This window comes from Amblyomma americanum, chromosome 7 (genome assembly GCF_052857255.1).
Source record: "Amblyomma americanum isolate KBUSLIRL-KWMA chromosome 7, ASM5285725v1, whole genome shotgun sequence".
Classification (NCBI taxonomy): Eukaryota; Metazoa; Arthropoda; class Arachnida; order Ixodida; family Ixodidae; genus Amblyomma; species Amblyomma americanum.
In genome coordinates this window covers 86,498,994-86,521,736 of record NC_135503.1, presented here as the reverse complement: position 1 = coordinate 86,521,736, position 22,743 = coordinate 86,498,994, and the positions used below count along the sequence as shown (strand labels likewise).

The window sequence follows — 22,743 nt, the reverse complement described above, 5'->3', positions numbered from 1 at the left end:
CAGCAGTAGTAGAAATATTAAGAGTAGTAGCAGTAGTACTTGTAGCAGTAGTTGCTGTTATAGCAGTATTAGATGCAGCAAACAGCGGCGTAGTCGTAGCGGTACTAGTAGCAATAATGGTTGTGTAAAAAGTAGTACTGGTAGTAGCATTACCAGTGGTGTTTGCTGTTCTAGCAGGAGAAGTAGTAGTAATATTACTTGTTGTATTACTAGTTCAGCGTCGCCACAGCGACTGAGCCCCAATGCATCGCGCACTACTGCTTACTGGGCGTATTTAAGTAGCAAAATTGGTGTTGGGCCCCATTCAATGTTTCCTCTGGAAGGAATGTTTTTACCTGAACACGTCGGCGATTTGAAAGAGATCACTCGAGATAAGCATCAGTTGTCCTGCTCATGCTTATGGGTTCTTGCCTTATTTGTTTACACGCCTAAGGCGCTCTTGTACAACTTCGGTATGTTGGTGTTCACCAATTCCTTCTTGTCTCGAATTGATTTCATAGAAGGAAAAATCCCATTGACAGTCTTCGTGTGCCAGACGAGAACCTGTGAAAGAAAGTGGACATTGTGGCTATTAGAGAGGTGCTAGTGACGACTTCGCAGTCATTCACCACAGCGAGCCTGAAATATCAACTGACAGTAATAATCAGTTTTCAGTGCCTGATCGCGGCTCCAAGCACTGTCTGTATCATGAAGGCATGCACTTAACGTCCCTATACCGCTCAGGGAAGTCCGAAGGTCACTCGCGAAAAATGTCGCCCCGATGATACGAAAAACAATATGGGATATCATCGCGAAGTGGTGACTGCGGTCCGGAAAGCAGAAAGCCTTCGAAAATAGTGTCTAAACAGAGCTCTTTATTTGGGCTGACATGCGCCCGCAGTGCACTGAATCATTCGGCGGCGGCGTAGCAACAAGCGTGCTCGGCGGTCGTGGAACAGAATGCCCGCCGCTGTCGGCCGTGCTCAATTTAAAGCTGATTGCGAACTTTCGAGATAAAGCGCGCAAAGTTACTAGAACACTCTGGAACAACGTACAATCAGCTCTGCCTGGATGCGATCAATCGAGATAAATCTGGTCGCGTCTCTCGTCGCAAACAAAGCGATAAAGAGGCGTACCGGCAGCTTTGGAGTATGAACAAACACTGCAGAGATTCGCGGCAATATAAAAAATTGGCACATAAAACAGCATGTAAGAAGTTTCCAACTGTATGCGTTTCGAGGATACACCCACAGAATTTAGAGACCTATGGGGAGCTTGCGCTGAAGCTTGCGGTGCCGATTGCAGCGCCATAGCTCACTGCCTAGCGAGAAGAGCAAAGCAGTTTTGGGTAGTACTATTAGTACTTTTCCGCGCCACCTTAAGGCGCTTAGTGGTGGTTAAACAACGCAACAGCGCACACAGACCAAGTAGGAGACGAGACACACTTAGGCGCTTATTGGCGTGAGCCTCCGCGCTCTGACGAAGGCGCACGTGTCGTGCGTCAGCTATCTGGCCTACGCCGAGAGCAGCTAGGCAATGTATGCTGTCAGCCAAACGCGGGTATCTAATAGCGCAGAATGTGTTCTCGCGTTTGCAGCGGCCCAAGCGGCTGACAAAAGCAGTTTTGAGTCACCGAATGGAACAATTGCAGTGCCACCTTGGCAGCGCTGGTTCCCCATGGGTCACTGAAACTCCCGTATACGCTTGACTATGGCCCTCTGTTTCCAGTTACGCGCTACACCAAATACAGGTAAAATAACACTGCAGATGGCGAAACAGTCGCTGTTTCGCGCTTCGTGCTCGCATCAAGTTTCGTCGCTTCGTCGGGCTTTGGCGCTGCCGTCCGTGGACGCCCGCAGTTGTATTACGAAGCAGCTCCCTGCATCGGAACGATAGCTGGCATGCGATGCGCTGATGACGTCACTGTTCAGACGGTTATATAAGCCTCCTTTTCGTACTCTGGCCTCGAGTATCTCTTGTATGGTCTCCAGGTGGCCGGCAGAATGAGGCGAGAGCGAGCGAGGACGACCGAGGCAGAGAAGTTGGCGCGGAAACGAAGGTCAAATTGTTTCATCAAACAGTGAAACTCATGACGCGTGTTCTTGGTGAATCAGCTGAGCAGAGGGCACTTGCGAAAATGAAAAGAGCGCTGCAGGCAGTACGGAAAGAGCTCGCTACCGGAACACCCTGAAGACTGCCAGGCCCTATAGAACTGCTCCACAAGTGACTGACCTAAGTTATTGTCTGAGCGTCCCATGAATAAAGCGATTTGCGGCAGCATTATGCGATGTTATTCTCACCTGTAGCTCGTAACAAGTTAAACCTCACAGCCCGACAAGTCGGACCGCAGCCAGCCGATTGCCAGCCGATGTGCGCGGTAGTCGCCAACCGTTAAATGCGCACATGCATTGTTCCTGGCCGTCGATATATCGGCAGTGAGTGCAGCTCTTCCTTTTAATGGCCCGTTTGCTCACATGACTACCCCCCTTCCTCCTCCGCCCCTCCCCTGTACTGTCCACGTCACGCTTGTGTAGATCGCTCGAGCGGCACACTCATCTGCGTAAAAACCGACAGTTGTTGCAGTTTTTACAGTTTCTAGGCAAAGCTTACGCTCAAGTAAAGCCCCGTACACTTTCAAGCAAGGTGATCACGACCATAAAGAGAGAGAAAACAACTTTATTGCCATAGAATGTCGAGATTTAGGGCAGGTGAGCTTGATGTGGCCCTCAGGTGGGGCAACTTCCTGAGCCCACGAAGCGAGTGCCAGTTAGATGGTCTTGTTCGGCCTTCTGAGGAGTTGGTTCCATGTATCTTTGGAGGGAGCTGGCAGTATTCCCCGTCTGCGATGAGTAATAGCCTAGAATGGCTAAAGATCGATTGTGCCTGCAGCCTGCGGAGCATATTTGGAAAAAACAGCACACCGTAACACAAGGACTGAGAAAGATAGAACGACACAGTGCTCTGTCGTCCTATCGTTCTCAGTCCTTGTCTTAGGATGCGCTGTTTTTTTTTTTTTCAAATATGAATTACCAACTAGCCCGTACGACAACCCTGCGGAGCATGGCGGCTTGCGTTCGATTTAAGTCGGTGTGGGGAGGCGCGAATTGGCGTCTCGCCTGTCTGTAGAGGTTGGTAATTTCGGCAAAGACCTTGGGAGCCTCGGCAAGATTGTTTGGGTCAGTGGGGCCGGCCGCCCGGTTGGTTAGGCCTCGTGCTAGTTGGTCGACCTCTTCGTATCCAGATATCCCGCGTGGCCGGGTACCCAGAGTGGGTTGATCTTATGGTCGGGAGTGCAGCCACGGATGATGCGCGCAGCGGGTGGGAGGAGGATAATTTTGTATAACTCCTTCGGAGTCGTTTACGGCTGTGCGCGTACGTGAGTCAGCGATGGCCAACGGGATGGCAGTTTTTTCCGCCGCGGTGGGGAAGCAGGCTGGTACTGTGGCGGTGGTGACGAGAGTGGATCGTGACGTGGTTGCAAAAGCCACGTATGTGGTTGCATTTTGCTGAGCCGCGTCCACGGATATTGCATGCTCGTCGGCAAGGTATGTGTCATCCAGTGGTTGGGCTTTGAGCTGGCGGCGCGCATCATGGCGGCCAGGTAGCTTGTTTTGAGGGATTGGTTTGATGACAAGACGTCTACGGACCCCTATCGGAATGGGGGCCCATGGGGTGGACGTCGCCTACGGGGTTGACGTCGAAACGGTCAAGTATGAGCCGGCCGTGTTTGGTACGGGAGAGGCGGTGGATTTGAGCGGTCCTGTGTGCCTCTATGACCAGTTTGCTCGGAAACCATGGACTGCGTTCTAAATTTAAGTTTGACTGCGTGGAGCACACTACTCGAGCGCTCTACATCAGGTTTCACGTGCGTAGCATAACCTTTGTCGTCGTCGGCTTTTACTCGCGCTAACCCCTTACCTCCTGACTACGCGCTGCTTTCTCGCTCCGATCGTGTCATAAGAGCGTACACGCAGTCCGTACCACACTCATCGTGCAACCATCGTCGTCGTCCTGTGGGGTCCGCGATAGTAAAAAGCTTCAACATTCCTCTCGGACGCTCTGTGAGCGTCTGTGCGGGAGTCATAAAGGTTATAAGGGAAGGCCGGGCAGTAGCCATACACATTGTGGACGCCTGGACCGTCTCATGCAGGGACTAAGGAAGAGTTGGAAGAGGCACGGTTAAGACACTTGGTAATGCGCAGTTAGAGCGCGCCTGTTTTGACCTCACAGGACTATTACAATTTATAGGTAAACGCGACCTTAAACGTGTCGCCTCCGCAGAAGCGTAGCGCTGACGCCGTTAAGATCCGGCTGTATAAGAGTGGATTTTAAGCGCACTTACCAAACTTGTTCTAACAAACCGAGACCTCTCTTTCAAGCGATAGAATCACAACAGCGGTGGGAGACTGCTCTACGCAGCTCACAGCCGGAGCTGCAGCTTCGCACCGTGGGCTGGACTTTGAAGCCTGCCGCGGCCCAACAGTACCTGGTCATCTAGAGCGGCCCGATGGTCCTTCGCCGTTCTGCTCAACCCCCTCCCCCTTCATCCACCCTCACCTGATGCACAGAAGTGGCTTAAATAAAGTTGGTACCGACCAACCAGAAGTGCAGCGCCGATGTTGGCAGTATCCAGCTTTAACAGCCGATTTATTACTTTAGCTTAATTGAAATCATATTAGGGGTAGTCTGTAAGTGAATTACATATCTGCTTGCAATTCTGATTAACTCAGTTGGTAAAGCTACTGTATTGGACACGCTGTGGTCTCGGGCTTGGTTCCGGACCGGGAAGAATTTTTCGTCAACTGCTAATCTTCTGAGAAATCTGTATAGATTTCGTCTGTAGCTGTCAGCCTACGTTTATGTTCATGCTACTTAGTAACTACTCCTCAGCTGAATACTTAAACTTGCACAAAAAAACATAAATAACAGCAGAACTGCAATCAAACGCAGAAATCACCCAGGGCAAGTGCATTGTGATAAAGCATTACCGTGCATCGTAATCGTGCCGAGAGTTTTTCTTAATCAGTCGCTGCTGGATTTAAATGTGTCTGCATGTTTTGAAGAAAGCACGCACCTCTGTACACTGTACACAGGCAGTATGTGTACGTCCTGCTGTCAAAGATAAGGTGTCATCACGAGCCAATTTCTCGTACAATACGCAACATAGTAACCTGGCTGAGCCCAGCCCAGAATAGACATCTGCACCGCGTCAACTGCAGCATGTCAGCTGTTACAAGTTTGAATACACTTGACATTAGTGCCCACATTATTTGCAATGCCTTATTGTGTCTTTCCGAGAAACAAAGTTCACAGCTCTCGTTGCGCGAAGGCAGTGGAAAGTCGTAAAGCACGGCCCGTGTCAGACGCGCTTCTGATGCAGCCGTAAGCATCGCCAGCAGTGTTTAAAGATGAGCATTTAAGATGTCGCTCCGTGAAGGCAATTGCATAAACCATGGAATAACGATCAGCATGGGGCGCAAGGGAATCGTACCTCAGTGCAGTTGCTGGCGAGCGGCTCAAGTTCATCGCGATCCACGCCGAGGCTGGTGAGAAAGTCGCTCTCCAGCATGCCCTGCTTGTGGGGCATCCGGAGATCATCAGCTGCCAGCACGAGCTGAATGTTGACGGCGAACCCGGCCATGTCCACGGGAAAGCGGCGACGGGTCGGGAGGTAAGCGTCGTGGAATGCAACCACACGACCTTCAGGCGACACCACGGGGGAGCTGATACCAAAGGCGCTTATCAATCCCACCGGAAACACACCCACGGCTTGAACCCGCGCCATCTGCAGCAGAAAGCGTTTCCTGCACGTGTTAGAGCGCTCGGACAGTTGGATTCGGGCGCGTGGACTGTTCCTAATTCTCACAACTAAACATAAAGCCTTACTAAGCGTAGGTGGCAGGTCTCTAGTCAGGGACCGGCTACATGTTTTCACGTTTCCAGGGGAAGAAACGCGCCCAAAAAGTGGCTGGGGTTCAACGTGGCACCCGCCGCGGTGGCTCGGTGGTTAGGGCGCTCGACTACTGATCCGGAGTTCCCGGGTTCGAACCCGACCGCGGCGGCTGCGTTTTTATGGGGGAAAAACGCTAAGGCGCCAGTGTGCTGTGCGATGTCAGTGCACGTTAAAGATCCCCAGGTGGTCGAAATTATTCCGGAGCCCTCCACTACGGCACCTATCACTTCCTTTCTTCTTTCACTCCCTCTATTCCTTCTCTTACGGCGCGGTTCAGGTGTCCAACGATACATGAGACAGATACTGCGCCATTTACTTTCCCCAAAAACCAATCATTATTATTATTATTCAACGTGGCTTGAACATAGTTATACGAGCAAAAGCACTGTTAACCATGGTCTCCACTGTCTGAAATCAAATGTCAAGGGTCAATGTCAAGGTCAAAGGTCAGGTACCCAACGGACATAGCCTTATGATCACGTGGTCATACTACCATAGCTTGGGCCATCTCATCACGCAGTTAAATTCGGTTTGACCTTGTGAGAGGCACTGAAGGTCATTAGGTCATTGTCTCATCCACTTCGAAATCGGAAGTTTTACTCCGAGGAGTAGAGCTCTTGCTGTAAAAAGAGTGGATGCCACGGACGCCGGGGGATGAAAGGCGGTCATGAAAGGAAATTTGGCGACGGTGCATGAAAGTTCAAAATTTTAAAGCCTTTAAATATTTATCGTTGTTGAACCAGCGCAAAAAGACAACGAACAAGCAGAAGAAGAAAAACGTGGAGGGAAGCGCTGAAGTAACAACTATTATTTCGGAGGAAACGGGAACAACACATTTATACAGATTCCAGTCTAGTAGGAAGCTAGGCAAAAACGATTTTGGTCTTGAAAACATCGTGCTTCTGCTACTTGTCCGTTATCTTTCTGCGCCGGTTCATTAAAGGTCATGGAAGACCAATTAGGCCTACATCATGCGTTAAAAATTGTCTTCTCTTAACGCTATCCTTTTCTGGAAGGTCACGGACACCGCGTCCTGAATCATCTATCCTTTTCCTCTGCCTATTTATCTTTCACGCTCGAAATATGATCCAGAAAGTTTTACATCTTGCATATTGTACACATACCGTGCTGGAAAATAATCGAAGAGATTACGTTATTCTGCCACACTGCAGCCTTATAAACAACATGTCACTGAGAGGTAATCGGTACCCGCAAGGTAGGTCGCGTGGACTAAATATGGATAAGGACATCTTTCATGCAAGAGCTTAGCATAACATTGCCGCGAATGGTATGCGTACACATCACCCCGGTCAGAAATCAATGAACTGGTGTATTTGATGGATTTCGAAAGACACCAACCGACGGGCAGGCAACACGATTGTTGAAAAGAAAACATTGAAATATGTAGCATGCCGTTTTTGTTCACAACGAAAGCCATAAACGAAAACCCGCAACTCCCTTGGAATCGGGCCGCAGTGCGCGGAAAACTTCAGCACACGTCATCTCTCCATTCAGCGAAAGAACCGGAGCCATCAGGTAGTCGCAGGCGTGCTTTTCCGGGCCGCTGTCCTTACCGTTAAGAGCCCGAGACACACGCTACAAGCGAGGCAACAGAATGTGGCGGATGTTCAGCTGTAAGCTCACCTGGGAGAATATGCTGTGGTCATAGGCATTATCGTCGTCGGCGAAGTACACAACCCCGGGGAGCGTGGCGTTGGCACGCAGCCAGGCAAGCGCCTTCATCCGCTGGGTGACACCCCGGCCTTTGTGGTGTAACCGATACTCGGCTGGAGTTCTCGCCACGAGTTGGACGCCGGGCAAGCCAGTGCGGCGCATTATGCCACGAACCTGCAAGTTACGTTCGCATATTCGCCTGCAGTTCGTGCGCGCGTTCCTGTTTCTTTTTTAGTAGAAAATTTCAATATTAGAATATTGTAAGGTATTTTTATGGATGTATTGAAGGTAATGGATCATTCTTCCGATGTGCAGCAAAATCTTCCTTTTAGAGCGTTTCTATAACTCGCATCGAGCAGTTAAGGCTGGCATAGAAAACCAATGGGGAACGCTTTTGACGACAGCAAGAACGTTATTAGCGCAAAAATACAAGGCTACTGAGGGGAGATCTGAGGATATATTTATGGTTTTAGTGAAATCTTACAATATCTGAAAAAAATAACGTTCATAAACTGGTTCCTGTTTAAAAATGCTTTTGTCCAGCATTGCTGCGTATGACTGTGCAAGGGAACCCAATGATGCGAATACAGGATGGGAATGCTAAACACAGAGGCAGTTCAATTTATTTTTTTATTTATTCATTTATTTATTCAACTATTTTTGTTTGTTTGTTTGTTTCTTTGTTTTTGTTTGTTTACTCACTTGATCGAGAGCACCCGACCGCACCACTCCCCGCTAACCAGAGCGATTTCGTGAAAATCGTTCGCAAGAACAGGTGTCATTACATAGTATTGTCACTTCACTCCTTTTTTTTTGTGACCTAATGACTCATTCTCTTCACGCATACAGCGTTCACTCGCCGCTGTGACACAGTGGCTTCGTCGTTCTGCCGCTGATCCCAAAGTCGCGGGTTCGATTCCAGGCGTGGCAGCCGTATTTCTTTGAGACGAAGAGCAAAAACTCCTGCGTGCTGTGCGATGTCAGCGCGCGTTAAGAACACCAGGTGGTCTGAATTAACGCGAAGCCCTTCACAGCGGCGTACCCCATAGTATATGGTTTACTTCGCGACGTTAAGCATGACAAGTTTTTTTTTTTTTTGCATACAGATTCCTCTGAAAATTTTGTCACGTCACATGAGCGACCCAAAAAATTTGAAATGTAAATAATTTTAAGCCCACTGAGAGCTTTTTATTCAAGACTGCAGCGTAGCCCTATCTTTCACATTAATACACAAGAAATGTCTCTAGGATTCTAAAAGGCAAAATCAGTAGCAGAGAGGCACCTATGAAGTGAAAAAAAAAGTTTACGCAGATAATTAAGAAAATCAATTGCACAAATCAGGGCAATGATAAAAGAACCAAAATTTGATTTTTCGGTGGTTGAAAAATATAAAATTACACAATATGTCACAAAATCTGCCAAGCCACGTGAGTTCCCATCATCTGGCAAGTCGTTTGATTTCCGTATTTATCCAATAGATAATGGCTATTCAAGTTTGCTATTGTTAAAAAACACACAGTGACGTGTTTCATAAATGTGCATTCAGTTATATGTCTTGTAATTTATTCTTGTAATGCGGAAACCTGGAAATGACACCCATCTGTTACCGTCGGTCTTAAGCGTGTTATTGAGATGACGGAAGAGAAACCTGAGGCTTCCTACTATGCAATCATTGCTGGCTCTCGGCGTATTTCATAATATTGCTGCAGGACCCAAGGTATAGTATTTATTAAAAATAAACCAGGCATTTGTCATCGGCTGTCTGACAAAATATTTATCTATTGCTTTGCACACGCCATCAAGGAGGTTATGCTATATACATTTTAAAAGTACGACAATCGTCGACGTGTTGCCAAGAAGTATAAGTTTAAGTGTAGCGGATCCCATGTTTCATTTTAATACGAATGACGAAAGTTTAGATGACGTCTATATTACAGATTAGCAAAATCTGAGATGCAACGACAATTCCTAATACTTCACTCGGAGACTCTAGTTAGCCCTGAGGAGATAATTTCATCAGAGAAGAATTTCATATTGGTCTTTTTTGTCAGAACCGTGCATACCTCCTTATGTCAGCTTCACTGACATTTTATACTCCCCACATTAGTCCCCTATTTTTCTCAGCGTGTTGCCTAGGGCATTGACAAGGCGTTTTTCAAAGTATACATAGGCGTTACAATTGCCGAGGCCTGGAATCAGCTGTCAACAATACCTCTAAACAGTGGCTAATAAGTGGTAATGATAGCTCTTTAATGCGCTTACAAAGGCAAAAACTTTTCTTTCTAACGAAGTTTCATTGGAAGCTGTATAGCTTTCCTTTCTAGCCATATGGCTGCGCTCGGGTTGATGTCATTGAGTAATTGCTCCCTTATTACGATTGTACACCTTGGGGGATTCCCCTGAAAACATTTGACCAATGATAGTGCTGCTTCCTCTTTCCTCGTTTCCTCATGAGGACGTGAAGCCTGGGAACTAGTTATTCATTCTTGTGCAACCTGGACGTGAAATATTTGTTCGTTTGAACACGTTGCGTCACATCGAAGAAGGTGTCGATACAACGACAGTTCCATTGCGATACCCCTTCAGCCCACCCCATGAGAGAGCCCACTCCAATACAGAATAGCCTATTAAGACCACATACTCCAGACAAGGACAGGAGAGGCGAAGCGAGGGACCCCTTATGCTGCGTATAAAATAATCTAACATCTGAATGCCACTTTTCCCCTTATTCGCCCGACAGGACAGGGTTCGCTTCCTGCGGTACCAGGGCCACTGGGGCTCATCCATGTCTGTGGTATCTCCGCTGAGCGGACTCGCACCAGTGCTGACGGCTGGTCGGCGTCCTCGACGATGACCCAGAAGATGCGCGCCTGGGCCAACAGGAGCGCCTGCGACAACCGCACCAGGTCGGGGGCCTGAGTGGCCCGGCGATAGGTGGGCGTTACCACGTACAGAGTCGGGCCCCCTCTCCTCATTGGTCCGCCACCATTGTCGTCAAGAAAACCTGCCAGACTCCACGCTGGCGGGAAAGGTGCACGAAATCCTGCAAATTACAGGACTTCTCAATGAAATAGCAAAAGTTTCCGGTATCCGCCTTATCGCGGTCAATGTGAGATTGGCACTAACAGCTGTATCACCTTCGTGCGCTGTGGATACTGCCCCTGCAACGTCCATCGCGCTCTGAGACAATTAATGTGGCGGTAGTGCAAGAGCAACGACCTTCCTTTCAAAAAGTACTGGGTGGGGATTAAGCACTGCGTCCCACCGGAATCCCAGTAGCGATGGGAAGGCTCGGGAGAAGAAAAAGTTTTTTTGTCATTTTCGCAAGGCATGGAAAGTTCGAAAATGAACCGGGCACCGTTTGCTGCCCGAAACAAATATAACCCACAATTATTTCAGTCAGCATTTAACGTGTAATAGACGGCTGTGTCAAAAAACGCCAAACAAGTGTTTTTAATTTGGTATTATGGTTCAGTTACAATGTAATTCAGAGCTTAGAATCGATATCAGAGGACACTTCTTTGCATTTCAAAGAAACATAATTTACGCGGATGTTTCTTATTGCACTTGCTCACACATTACGACGCCTTAACTTCTTGAAGCAGTATTACTAATAATAACTAGAATTTGAGAAGAAAGCAAGTTTGGCACCCTGGGGCAACAACCCAGCTTTCAGACGTGGCGTATAGTTGGCGCACGATCTCCGCTGTGTAGCTTTCATGTTGCACGCATTGTCTTCAAGCGTATGGTAAACTCCGTCTCATTGCCAATCTCTCCAGCAAGTTTTGAAATCTGTGTAGATAGCATCTCTGTGAACACAAAGTTTCATGGCAGTGTATAACATTTGCCCCTACACGGCCACATGAAAATTCATCACTCTCGCCACGTGCACGTTTGTCCAGCAGCAATTAGTCAATAAGAAAATATACCCAAAGCGCAAAGCTGCCTTTTTTCTTCGTGCCTCATCATCATGCTGTATTGAACCTCTAATAGTCACCTGCCTTGCCAGTGCGTTGACAACGACACAAATTCAAGCCTTCTAGCTTGAAAACTTCCAGATGGCATTGTCCCTAAACAACGAAGCCGCCCCATTGCTCCGTTGTATTTGAGACAGCACGCCATCAAACCTGGTCTGGATCTATGGTGCATTTAGACCAACAGATCTTTTCAAAGAAGTAAGCGTGTGTGTGTGCGTGTGTGTTATGCCTTTTTCCACTTCTCTCTTCCTCCTTTTAGGCCCCTAATTCCTTTTCCCTAGTGCAGGGTAGCCAACCGGAATCCCTTTCTGGTTAACATCCCTGCCTTTCCCTCCTCCTCTTTATCTATCTATCTAAGCTGGTAGGTTTGTTTGTCAGCTTCGTTCTTATCGTTGATGCTGTCAACTTTCGACGGTACACTCCCGGTTCTCGCAGGCTCATTGATATCGCGCCTGGAGAGGCTGCAACAACACGTGGTCCTTGCGATGATGCCTTGTACTGGCTAAGCAGATGACCTCATATGTGGTAGGCACTTCTCGCACAATACAGTGTTGCTAAGTAGTTGCATTCTTTGCCTCACCACTTCTATGAGTGCAGACAAATGTATCCTCCGCCAATACCACATAGCAGCAAACAGCAGTCCTTGAAAGCTACGGGGGTACCTGTCAGTTAATTATGCGCATTATGTTGTTTCGAATATTTTCTCAACATTTCTGAAGAATGTAGTCTCCTGCTCAGTTTTATCCACTAACAGAATTTCTGGAAATTTTACGGCACTACTAATTTTGACCATGGTTATTGATCAAAATGAAAAAGTGACTGCTATGTGGTTTTGCGAATCGCTCCACCAGAAAAAAAAATGGTTTGCCTGAAACCCTCCACTACAATCCCGGCGATTTAAAAACCAGGTATAGGACCACAGCGGTGGCCCCAGTGGTTGAGCATCCGCCTCGCATGCGGGAGGTGCGGGGTTCGATCCCCAGTGCCGCCGGGTACCCACCGGTGATACAATGGGTACAAGCTTTCCCCTGGTCTGGTGCTCGGCTTATTTAGGGTGAAATGCTTGGGAAAATGGGTCTTTGACGCCACCTTGAGAAATCGAAAAATACCCTGTGCCATGGCGCTCTTTGGCCTCAGATGCCCTTGCGCCATAAAAATTCATCATTATCATCATCATCAAAAACCAGGTATAGGCTCTTGAGGTATAGCCGGCCCAAAGGTACGGGGAATCTTTAAAGTGATGCTAAACTGTTGAATCCTGAAATCTTGTTTATTGCGTCGCTCATGACAGCCAGTGGCGCAGAACGGGACAATAGAGCTGGTGATAAATTCTGATTAGCCAGCACGTGAACGCTCAGGCTACCCGACAGTTCGGAAAAATTAAGCTCCGAAGGCAAATGAGGACCAGAGCAAATGGCGTCGCTTGGGAGAGTGTTGCGTAGCATCGAATCCCTCAACTATTTTTGTTGTTCAAAACGTTTCTTGGCCTAGCTCCTGCTTACATGGCAAGCGCCAGGAAAAACTTTTCTAACTCAAAATGGTGCAAAGGTGGGCTAGTTGTGGCTAAATGATGTTTTTGCACAGAAGACCTGAAGAAAAGAAGGCAAGCTGTAGCAAAGCCACTTTTAATTTTGTGTGCCTTTTATCCCGGCTTTCGCTCTGCCATGTGTTTCTTGATTCATTTCACGGTGAATCATAGAAACCTCGCCAACTCTTTTGCTCCAACTGCGCTATGCTTTACCCGCGTCACACAAACCATTTCAATGGAACCACTGGACACACACATTCACTTACTGCAAAGCAGCACTGAGACGAGAAGAGCAGCTGCCAAGCATGCGCAGACAGCCACCCGCAGAGTACACCGGAAGCGCCACCATGGCATGTCTGCGAAGGAAGATGGCGAAGCGAAAACTGTGACATGTGTGAGAGCGTTGCTCGCCACTTGGGGCAATCATAACATGACTGGTCACAGAGTTCTTCGTGCATGTCCACGGAGAACAGAAGCAAGAAATGGTAGTTCTCCAAGTGGGACAAGAAGCGACAGCGGGAGGTATACGGCTTCATGTTTCTTCAACCAAAAGAAACTTAATACCAGAATACTCGCATCCCTACTGAAACGTTCCAATGAACGGCGTGCACGCAATAGTGGGGTTACGGACTCCATACGAAATTAAAAATATGCCGAAATCCGTATGCTTTAAACATAATTTCAACACGTTTTCTATCTTCTCTGTATATTTCTATATGATCTCCGTATGATGTGCATGACGTCGTACAGAGTATGTAGGAATTTTTACTTCTCCGAATGCATTGTCCTTATATATTCCTTATGTCCCACATTGTGCGTGTAACAGGCACACGAACAACATGCAGATTTATGGAAATTATCATGTGCAACGTTTCACGAGCGGTCACCCAGTTCCGCCTGGAAGACATGGTAACAAAGGGCATAGCTTCACGTGCGCCCACGATTACCTTACATAGATTCTTGTTCTCAATTGTGTATGAGATGAGAGCCGTAGTCGTCGGTTTCTACGTGCCACGACGCAGGCAAAGTCTACGTCGATGCAAATCCTCTGTCAATCTGTCCTTGTAAAAGGCTAGGCACTAAGTGACGACCTTTAGGCTGGTCATAAAATGATTTTTCAAGCAATATAGCTGCGTTTTTAGTGCTTCTTGTTTAACACAGTTATAGGCAATGCAATTCTACATATTTTTTCAAGCTGATGCCGGCAGGAGTGTACTGACCGCAGTGTTGCCATAAATAATAACGTCTGAGAAAAAGATTATTGTTTCGGTCAGTGTTACTTATCGTTCGCGCAAAGTACCAAAGAATTCAGAAAGTACCGATCGTACACTTTATGTGAAGCATATATCTCCATCTTATCGAGTGTGCGAGGTATCCGAAAACTTATCTAAGGTATGTTTATTAGATTAATAATTTGGGCACTTATGCCAATAAATGTTGTTTTGAAGTAACTGGCGATAAAAGAATGGCCACCTTCTGGGGCTCTCGCCTCGCGAGGTTGACATCACATCGAATTGACCTCAACATGACAGCGTGACGTGTGGTTGAGGTAAGGTCACACTGTCATACTGATGTGAGGTCGGTAACTCCTTAATGTAACGTGAGTGAAGTCAGTGATTTTGAACCTCAGCGTCATTGTGCTGGAGGCTGTTTTCAAATAAGCGAAGAGCAAATCATAGAAGTCAAAGCTCCCCTCCTTGCAAGCGTACTTTGACTCGCCCTCTTGTTTTCTTCAGCAGAGGTTTAACGGCAATATAATTGATGTTGAAAGCTCTAAACCCTTAGTGTTTTCGACGGGTATTGAACTCTGACCACTTCGATAAAGTGTGGGTCCGAAACTTAACGTTCTGCAACAACAAATGCACAGAAGCGCCGAAGAACCCAGCTTCATGACGGTTTCATACCTGAGGCTCCTAGAACGCTTGCTTTCAAGACATGGCATCCAACTTTTTACATCCAACTGTACGCTACAATGAGGGGTGCTCCGACCAACGACAGCGTATGTAGAAACATCGTCATCTCACTACTGAACTTCAATGACTTCTTTCTTTGTATTCTATTTAACCTGCTTTCAGAGCGGACGAATGAATCGACTAAAGCGACAGCGGACTATGGGGCCGAGCCGGAGCCACGAAACTTAACAAGTACTTCGTCGCCCTTTTCTCTCCGCCTACAGTCCTGAATGGGCTGCTTGAGACATTCAGTGTTACTTTCATGAAGAAGGCATTGCTGTGAAGTCTATACACAACATTAAACATATAGATCATGATGACCACTTTGAACAAAACCTGGAAGCACCTGAAAGCTGTAAAGCAATCATCTGCGCAAAAATCTATAGAGCGTTAGGAATATTCGCGGCAGTGCGACACGCCACCGGCGGAATTCGAACACGACAGTTGCTTTTAAAGCCCCGGAACTCTTCAGAGCAAGAGTGAAATTCTCAAGCTAGAAAACAACGTGCTTAATGGAGCTATTAACGGCTGGCTTTCCTCAGTACGAAGCATCAGCACACACTAAAGGAGATACACCTAAAGGTGCCAAATGTAAGCAAGAACTACCATACCGGAAAAGAACACGGTATCCGCGATTTTCTTCCTTCTGATGAGAACGACCTGATCACCGCTCACCTTCTAATAGAGTGGTATGTGGAAAATAACTTGCCTTGAATAACCATATCCTTCCTTGGCCTCGAGTGAGAATCATTATATCAGCTGACAATGCACACTCACTTCGGCGTATTTAGGATGAAGCAACGACGGATGTAAGAAGCTTTGAAGTCGAATGTGTGAAGCAACAGGGATACATTGCACTGCGCACGATGGCTGTTGAGAATTATTTGCTCTGATAACTGATAATTTGTTACTGAGAAAAGAAAACCCAGGCTAAGACACGTGTGTAGCATTCTTAGACTTTTTGAAAGAAACGCTTCATGCGAAGAAGAGCGTAGAATAAATTACCGATAAGGTATTGAACCGAATGAGGTCACACCGAAGTTATTAAACAATGCCAATACTCACAATAAGAAGCGTTTCTTGTTATCCCGTCAGGAAAAATTTGAGCAGCCTGTTTTTTTTTTTCTGTGCCTTTCTGTAGATTACATTTCTAGAAATATGATAGCTTAATAGCGCACTGAGAGGACAAATAAGTCTCTAATGGTAGTGGCCCATACTTTCAGCGCTGCCCGATAATATCACCGAAGACTACTGCAATAAAAAAAAAACTATTGTGCTGTGGAACCTGTCAGCGGAAGACAGTTAGGTTTCCTGTGCGGCGTTGAGATGAATGCAAATGAGAAGGTCTCAACCATCAGAGCACCCAACAGTTCAAGCATCAGGCGTTATTCCAAAATATTCAGCGCTGCTCTCTCGCAAAGAGCTACGGTCAAGTGCAGCCTTATGCATGGTCTCATGAGAGCTTGCAGTCAGTGCAATTTGTCACGAAGTGCGTCTCTGCAAACTTCGTTCCAACCTTCTTGAAGAAGAAAAACTGACATTGTCAGCCTTCGCCCACCCGTGTTCGGCAGAGCAAATGTTATGACCGATAAGACACTCATAAGAAAATAATTTAATCCATAAAAGACCCAGGAATTGCACTTAACTACCTTTAATCTTTCTTGTACCGTTTCCTTTTCGAAACAGACATGTGGGCCTCTCGGCTTGCAGGCAACGCCGACGAAAAAAAAACTCAGAAACAGAGTTCATGCCTTCGTACACATGCAGATTACAGCTGGTAAATTGCCGCGGGCAAAACCAGACACAGGCAAAAACGTTAACAGCTTGAAAGGCTGATCAGTTGGTCACTGCAAGACCCTTCGCAAAAAGCAAGCAACATCAGCGGCACGTTAAATATAACAGTAATGAAGGCGTGCTTGCAGTGTGACAACTATGACACAGGAAGTTTGTCTCAACGACTTCTAGTGCTTTAAGTATGCACGGGAGTCATCTAAGCGACGATAAGAAAAGGATACCTTGGAAAGCACGCATTCTTTAGAGATTTCAAAACGACTGAGCAAAAAGGACAAAATGGATATAATTATGATTGCGTTTTCTTTGAAGTGAGACGCAGTTTAACTGGCATCCAATTGTCCAGAAGAGTATGTTCGCCTTGCGAAGTTGACCCGACGATTTCTCTTGGAAAAAGGGTCACTATTATGTGCTGTTGTGATAAGTCAATATGCAAACAGCAATTTCAGGGCACACGTGCCTGTGCCCGAAGCTGCAGGCTGCGTCTACATTTTACCGCACAAAGCCCTCGCCAAAAACAAAAGATAAACGACGAATCGCGCACAATCTTCGCTGCCTCTTTCAGGACGCCCAGCAGGCTACCTGTAAACATTTTCTTGCACTCTGGATTGAACTTAAATCCATAACCACTTGCTTTATTCCGTAAGTTAAGTTACGATGGTTGCCGTAACCACCAGTATCAATTAAAAATTTATTGAAATTTCCCCCTCCATGGTATACCGAGACATATACTGATGCCTATGACAGGAATTGTCGACGTTTGGGCAAAGCTTGCTTTAACAAGCGACTTGGACGATCAGCACACGTACGACAGCGATTGCCCAAGGGCTTGACATCCGCGTTGCATGCGGAAGGTGCATTGTTCGATTTCCTGTACCGCCGGGAACCCACCGGTAATACAAAGGGTAAAACATTCCCCTTGCCTTATGCTCGGCTTCTCCGAAGGGAAATGCTTGGAAATGGATGTTTGACCCCACCTTGTGTAACGAAAATACCTTGTGCGATAGCGCTGTTTGGGCAACGCTGCCCTTGGAGCACTGAAATCTAAGATCATCGTCATCATCAGTCAACACGCGTACCCGCCGGCCAAGAGGAAGCGCATTACTCTCAAGCGGTATGCGTCACCATCATTTCAGAGTTCCCCGCAGTGAACGCCACTTACCGGGAAGAAGAAGCTTTAGTTTTACTTTGACCACGTGGTGAGATACGCTGAGACACCGGAGGTGGAACTAACGATTGGCAACAGAGCCGCTAACGTCAGAAATTGGGCAGGGGCGCACCTCTATAGAACTGGAAAACAAATAAGGCAGCAGCGCTCATGACATTCATTGCTGTTAGCGATAACTTTAAGCCCAACTTACAGTCCCCTACTCCGGCGTCAAAGATAGCCTCGGGAGTAATCTTGCGCCCTCCAGCTGACATGTTTGGCTTTGACACATCTGAAATATTGCAACTAGTGGCGTTCGGAGTACAAATAAAAAAGCATACTGAAATCGGCAGTTTAAGAACGCCGCCACGATGGTCGAAAGACTATCTCAATGTGGAATGCGAAACAAAGCTACAAAGAAAGACTTCCCAACAGACTAGAACGACAATGGGAGACATGGTGTGAATGTCTTCGTCGTCTTAACGCCGCGCAAATTCTATTTTTCATACGTTTAACGCATGATCTAGGCAAGAAAATAGGCCATGCCTTTTGCGACGCCGTCACATCCCCGATATAGAACTGGTGTCTAGTGCTGTCTGCGTGCAGTACAACGTGAAGACCACATTCGAAGCGGGAACCGAGAAACGAGATCCTAGTTGAAGGAGACACTAAAACCGCACTTGACTTTCACTTCGATGTCGCGAAGTCCGCTGCGGAAGTGGACCACGGCTGTATTTTCTCCTGCGCTATTATTATTAATGTGATAGCTTAGAAGCCTTTTGGGGCCAAAATGCGTCGTAGGTCATGAAATTTGTGCATTGGCTCGATACAAGTGACGTAACCAGACCAGTGCATTGTCATTGGCTGGCGAAAACTGACGTCACCAGAGGCATTACCGTTGACTGGAGGGAAGAAGTGACGGAACTTCCGGTGAAGACATCAACAGCTGTCAATGTTGTCGTACCGCCCACACAGAAAGGAATACGGTTTCCCAGTAGAATTTTTCTCTAATTTTGTTTGCGCGTTTTGATTATCCCGTTCTTGTGTTGCCACGAGCTGCGCCCGTGAAGACTCTATCGCTTCCAAGGCTATACCTTCTGTAGGCATTAGCAGCGGCCTCACTGATGCATGCAGTTAAAAGAGAGATTTCTACCGCGTATGAAGTCGCCGATTCATTTGTTGCCCTACAATTAATTAGATTGCTACCGGCGACTGGAAAAATAAGAAAATTTAGTTGAAAGTGGAATTTCCAACTTAAGAAGGAAAAACAGCGCAGAAACACGGGACGAGAAAGAACACAGCGCCCAACGCTCCGTAACGCTGAATTTCCAGCATTCAGATTTTAGAGCTGCATTGGAAATACTTCCCAGCGAATTCAGGTCGTGGATAATATTGCGAGAAGGATTTCGGGACATATGATTGAAGAAAGTGTGATTTCTTGGGAAGGACCTTGAAGGTTGTCTGTTAGTGAGCTATTCTGGCGAGAGAATGCAAACGAACACGTTTCCTCGACATCGTTTTGTACAGCAACGTGAATCAGCCTGAATGAAGATGGTCACACGAACCACAGAGAAAATGGACCAACTGCTGAACGGAAGACAAAAACCAGCTGCATGGCGATTGTCTTCGGCTTGGCATGTCGAAGGGCAGAGCATGTTTTGCCTGTATCATAGCACTACGGTCATGATTAGCGCCGCATCAGACACGAAGCGTAGAGGGGAGGGTTGTGCCCGTGAATGTGTGTTCACGGATGTGCGCGTTTGTGTACGTGCGCATGTGCTCGTGTTCACTGGTGCGTGTTTGCGTATGTGCGCGCTTGCGTGAAAGGGTGATTTTGGTTTTCATTAGGAGTGTGCAAAACAACCGCGATAGGCACACTAAACACCTGCTTTGACCTGCACATCCGCGATTCAGGACTAAGCGCATTCACTGTAGGACAATCAAGTCATAGGTTTTACTTCGTTGCTGTCATACGTAAGCTGCGCTAGATTTATTTTAGCAACAGCCGAGGGAAACCGTTATGTAGCCATTCGCCGACCTCTGCTCGTGACTCAATTCCTCTGAAATGACGAGTACGACATGGGCCATTTCCGCGATGGATGTCCTTTTTTTCACAGCTCGTCTAACAACATCGGCCAGAAGACACAAACTCCTGCTATTTACATTAATAACAGACAGCTTCAAACCTTTCGTTAACTTACCTTAAAAATTCTAACCGCCGCTTTGGTCGCTTTGAAGATGCGTCCCGGTCCACCAACAAGTCCTGTTGACAGTGTTTCTCCTGGAGCTGCCCCACGTGAAAACGACTTTGTCGCGCTGTCAGCGTTAGCAAGGCCAAGTCCTTCCACAGGTGGCTTCACAGCTGGCCAGTTTGCAATTTTCTTGGGGTATCCAGCACCTCAGGCCGGCGCTTTCGTATACTGTACCCGCTTCTCCTACGGCGGCGATGTCAACTGAAGTCATTATTTGCATTAGCAGGCTACGATGCATACGATACCATCGACTTCGCTCTGCGCAGGGCAGCAGACGAGGCTTGCGCGGTGTGAATACCTCTGCATACTCACAGTCTAACTTGGGAAGGCACTGTACTCACTGAACAATAAATGTTCCCCTTCCAACAAACAATAGCGTTAGACGCTCACTCGGGCAAAAGTTCAGGGCGAAATATCCATTCAAGCAAAGCAGCGATGGGCTACGGAAAATCACTGGATGGGTGCCGTCAACGAGAAGGAACCTCGCCACCTGCCGGCAATGCAACCATAATACGTCGTCTGCACCGCAGTCAAGGGCATTCAGGACGCGCACATCTACTGTGCTCGGCGACTCTGAGTTGGGTGCAGACCAGCGAAAAGCAAAGACTTACAGAGCTCGCTCGAACTTTCAGCCGTTCCTTTCGGGGAAGAATCATGTCGGTTCGCATCTCGGTTCCTTGGCGTGAACAGAATCTGCAAGCACCAGGGGTAGCGTGGGCTGAAGGCTTTAACAAACACCCTCTGTCTGCACGCTATTTTCTATTTCCGCGCAAGCACCAGTGGCACGCAGCGGCGGGTATCAGTGTCACCCGTAATTGCCGCGAGGCGGCGTCCTTCCAGTACATTTCCCGTTGTTGCGATATCCTGACTTCCGCTCCATTATTGTGCGAGTGCACAGCATTAATCAGCCTCCGCTCGCTCTTCCGCGCTGGTGGTGGCGTGCACAAATACATAATCTCAGGGTGTTCATTCAAAACTACACAACCCTCTTATTACAGGCCATGGTCCGCGCAACCTCCGAAGACTTGTGGGGCGTTGTCATTATTCTTTCAGTCTTCAGTGTGAATAACTTGCGAATGAAAACAAGCTGCAAGCCCTACTCAACCTGTTCCCTCTCATTACGAGCTCTTCTGCACAATCCCTAGTACTAGACAGGATAAAGGAATTCTTGAGGGGAGGTTATCATGCATCTTGCTAGGATTTATGCCACTTACATCTTGGACATCTTTATTAGGTCATGTGGCGCAACCCCTCAAACTGTTTGCACCGCGGGCTTAGGAAGTACAGATATATTGAATCATCGATCAACTTCCCGCAAAAATATCAGGTCTAGCATATCTACACCACCACATATATGGCATGTTTTTATCTTTACACAATCTTTTATCTTTTTATATTTTTTGCAAAATATGAGATGCGCCAGTACGCTCTGTTGAGCTTAAATGCACAGCCAGGCGGGCACTATTCCCCTTATAGATAAATAATTTAACAACAAACAATTGAAAATGAAAAAAATAGCACTCGTTGGTTCGAAACCCACCGCCGGCAACCCACCAGTAAACATGGGCACAAGCGTCCCCGGCCCGGCGCCCGGCTTCCTCAGGGGTGTTCGCTTGGAAAAAGCTCCACAGACCTCACTGCGCCCTCCGAGGCAAAAACCACTTCCCATCACCATCAGCCTGCAAAGGTGGTTCGTGATTCAGTTGACAGGTTCAACGGAGTGTCGAGAATTCGATGAGGATTAAATGAGTTCGCTCTGCGCGAGTTCAGCAGATGAGTCTCAGTCTTCGAAGAGTGTTTGGCCCTGCGCCAACAGGAAAAAAAAGGCCACAAGTTGGGCTTTTTTTTTTTCTGATGGCGCAGCATGCCGAACTCTCTTCGAATACTGGGACTCATTCTCATCTTCTGAAATCCCGTAGAAAGACCTCATTTAAACTTCACCGAATTGGCGAAACCTGAAGACCAACTGAATCTCTCATCTGAATCATGAACCACCTTTGCAGGCTGAGTGTTCGAAACTGGTTTTGCCCACTGTAGGGTGCAGCGGGGTTTGCGGAGCCTCTTCCAAGCACACACCCCTGAGGAAGCCGGGCGCCTAGCCGGGGGACGCTTGTACCCATTTTTACCGGTGGGTAGCCGGCGGTGGGTTTCGAACCAACCACCTTCCGCAGCCGAGGTGGATGCCCAAGCCCCTAGACCACGACTATATGCCGTTCTGAACGGCTGTGTGTTGAAATGCTTCTGGCTGGAAACAGCGCATCGGCCATTGGACGAGGTAACCCGACACCTGAAGTTGCCACGGACTCGTACAAAGTTGTCCTCCCCCGACTACCTACCGGTAATGTTGTCCTCAACACCGCCTTTCTGCATGCTGACCTCCAGGGTCGCCATACAGTGCTCCCGACTTCCGAGACGCGCTCGAGCAGATTGTGGACCTCCGTGAGATTCTGTGTATTGGCCAGTACCAAATGAGCCACGTTTGGATGGTTA

At 47.5% G+C, this 22,743-nt stretch overlaps 1 protein-coding gene across 3 annotated transcripts; it reads right to left on the bottom strand.

Annotated features, from left to right (window-relative positions):
• Positions 1–382: 382 nt before the first annotated feature.
• On the bottom strand, positions 383–21,034 carry LOC144099377 (galactosylgalactosylxylosylprotein 3-beta-glucuronosyltransferase S-like). Of its 3 annotated transcripts, none has more exons than XM_077632619.1 (6): positions 20,203–21,030; positions 13,378–13,467; positions 10,426–10,649; positions 7,577–7,780; positions 5,471–5,764; positions 383–543 (listed from the first exon to the last, which is right to left on the bottom strand). In XM_077632619.1, the coding sequence occupies exons 2-6, from the start codon at positions 13,463–13,465 to the stop codon at positions 421–423; spliced, it is 933 nt and encodes a 310-aa protein (XP_077488745.1). In that variant the 5' UTR covers positions 13,466–13,467; positions 20,203–21,030; the 3' UTR covers positions 383–420. The 3 variants fall into 3 exon arrangements, with proteins under 3 accessions (XP_077488745.1, XP_077488747.1, XP_077488746.1); XM_077632620.1 differs by lacking the exon at positions 383–543 and adding an exon at positions 2,638–2,819 and having other exon boundaries at positions 20,203–21,034; XM_077632621.1 differs by lacking the exon at positions 13,378–13,467 and having other exon boundaries at positions 20,203–21,031.
• Between the last annotated feature and the right edge of the window lie 1,709 nt (positions 21,035–22,743).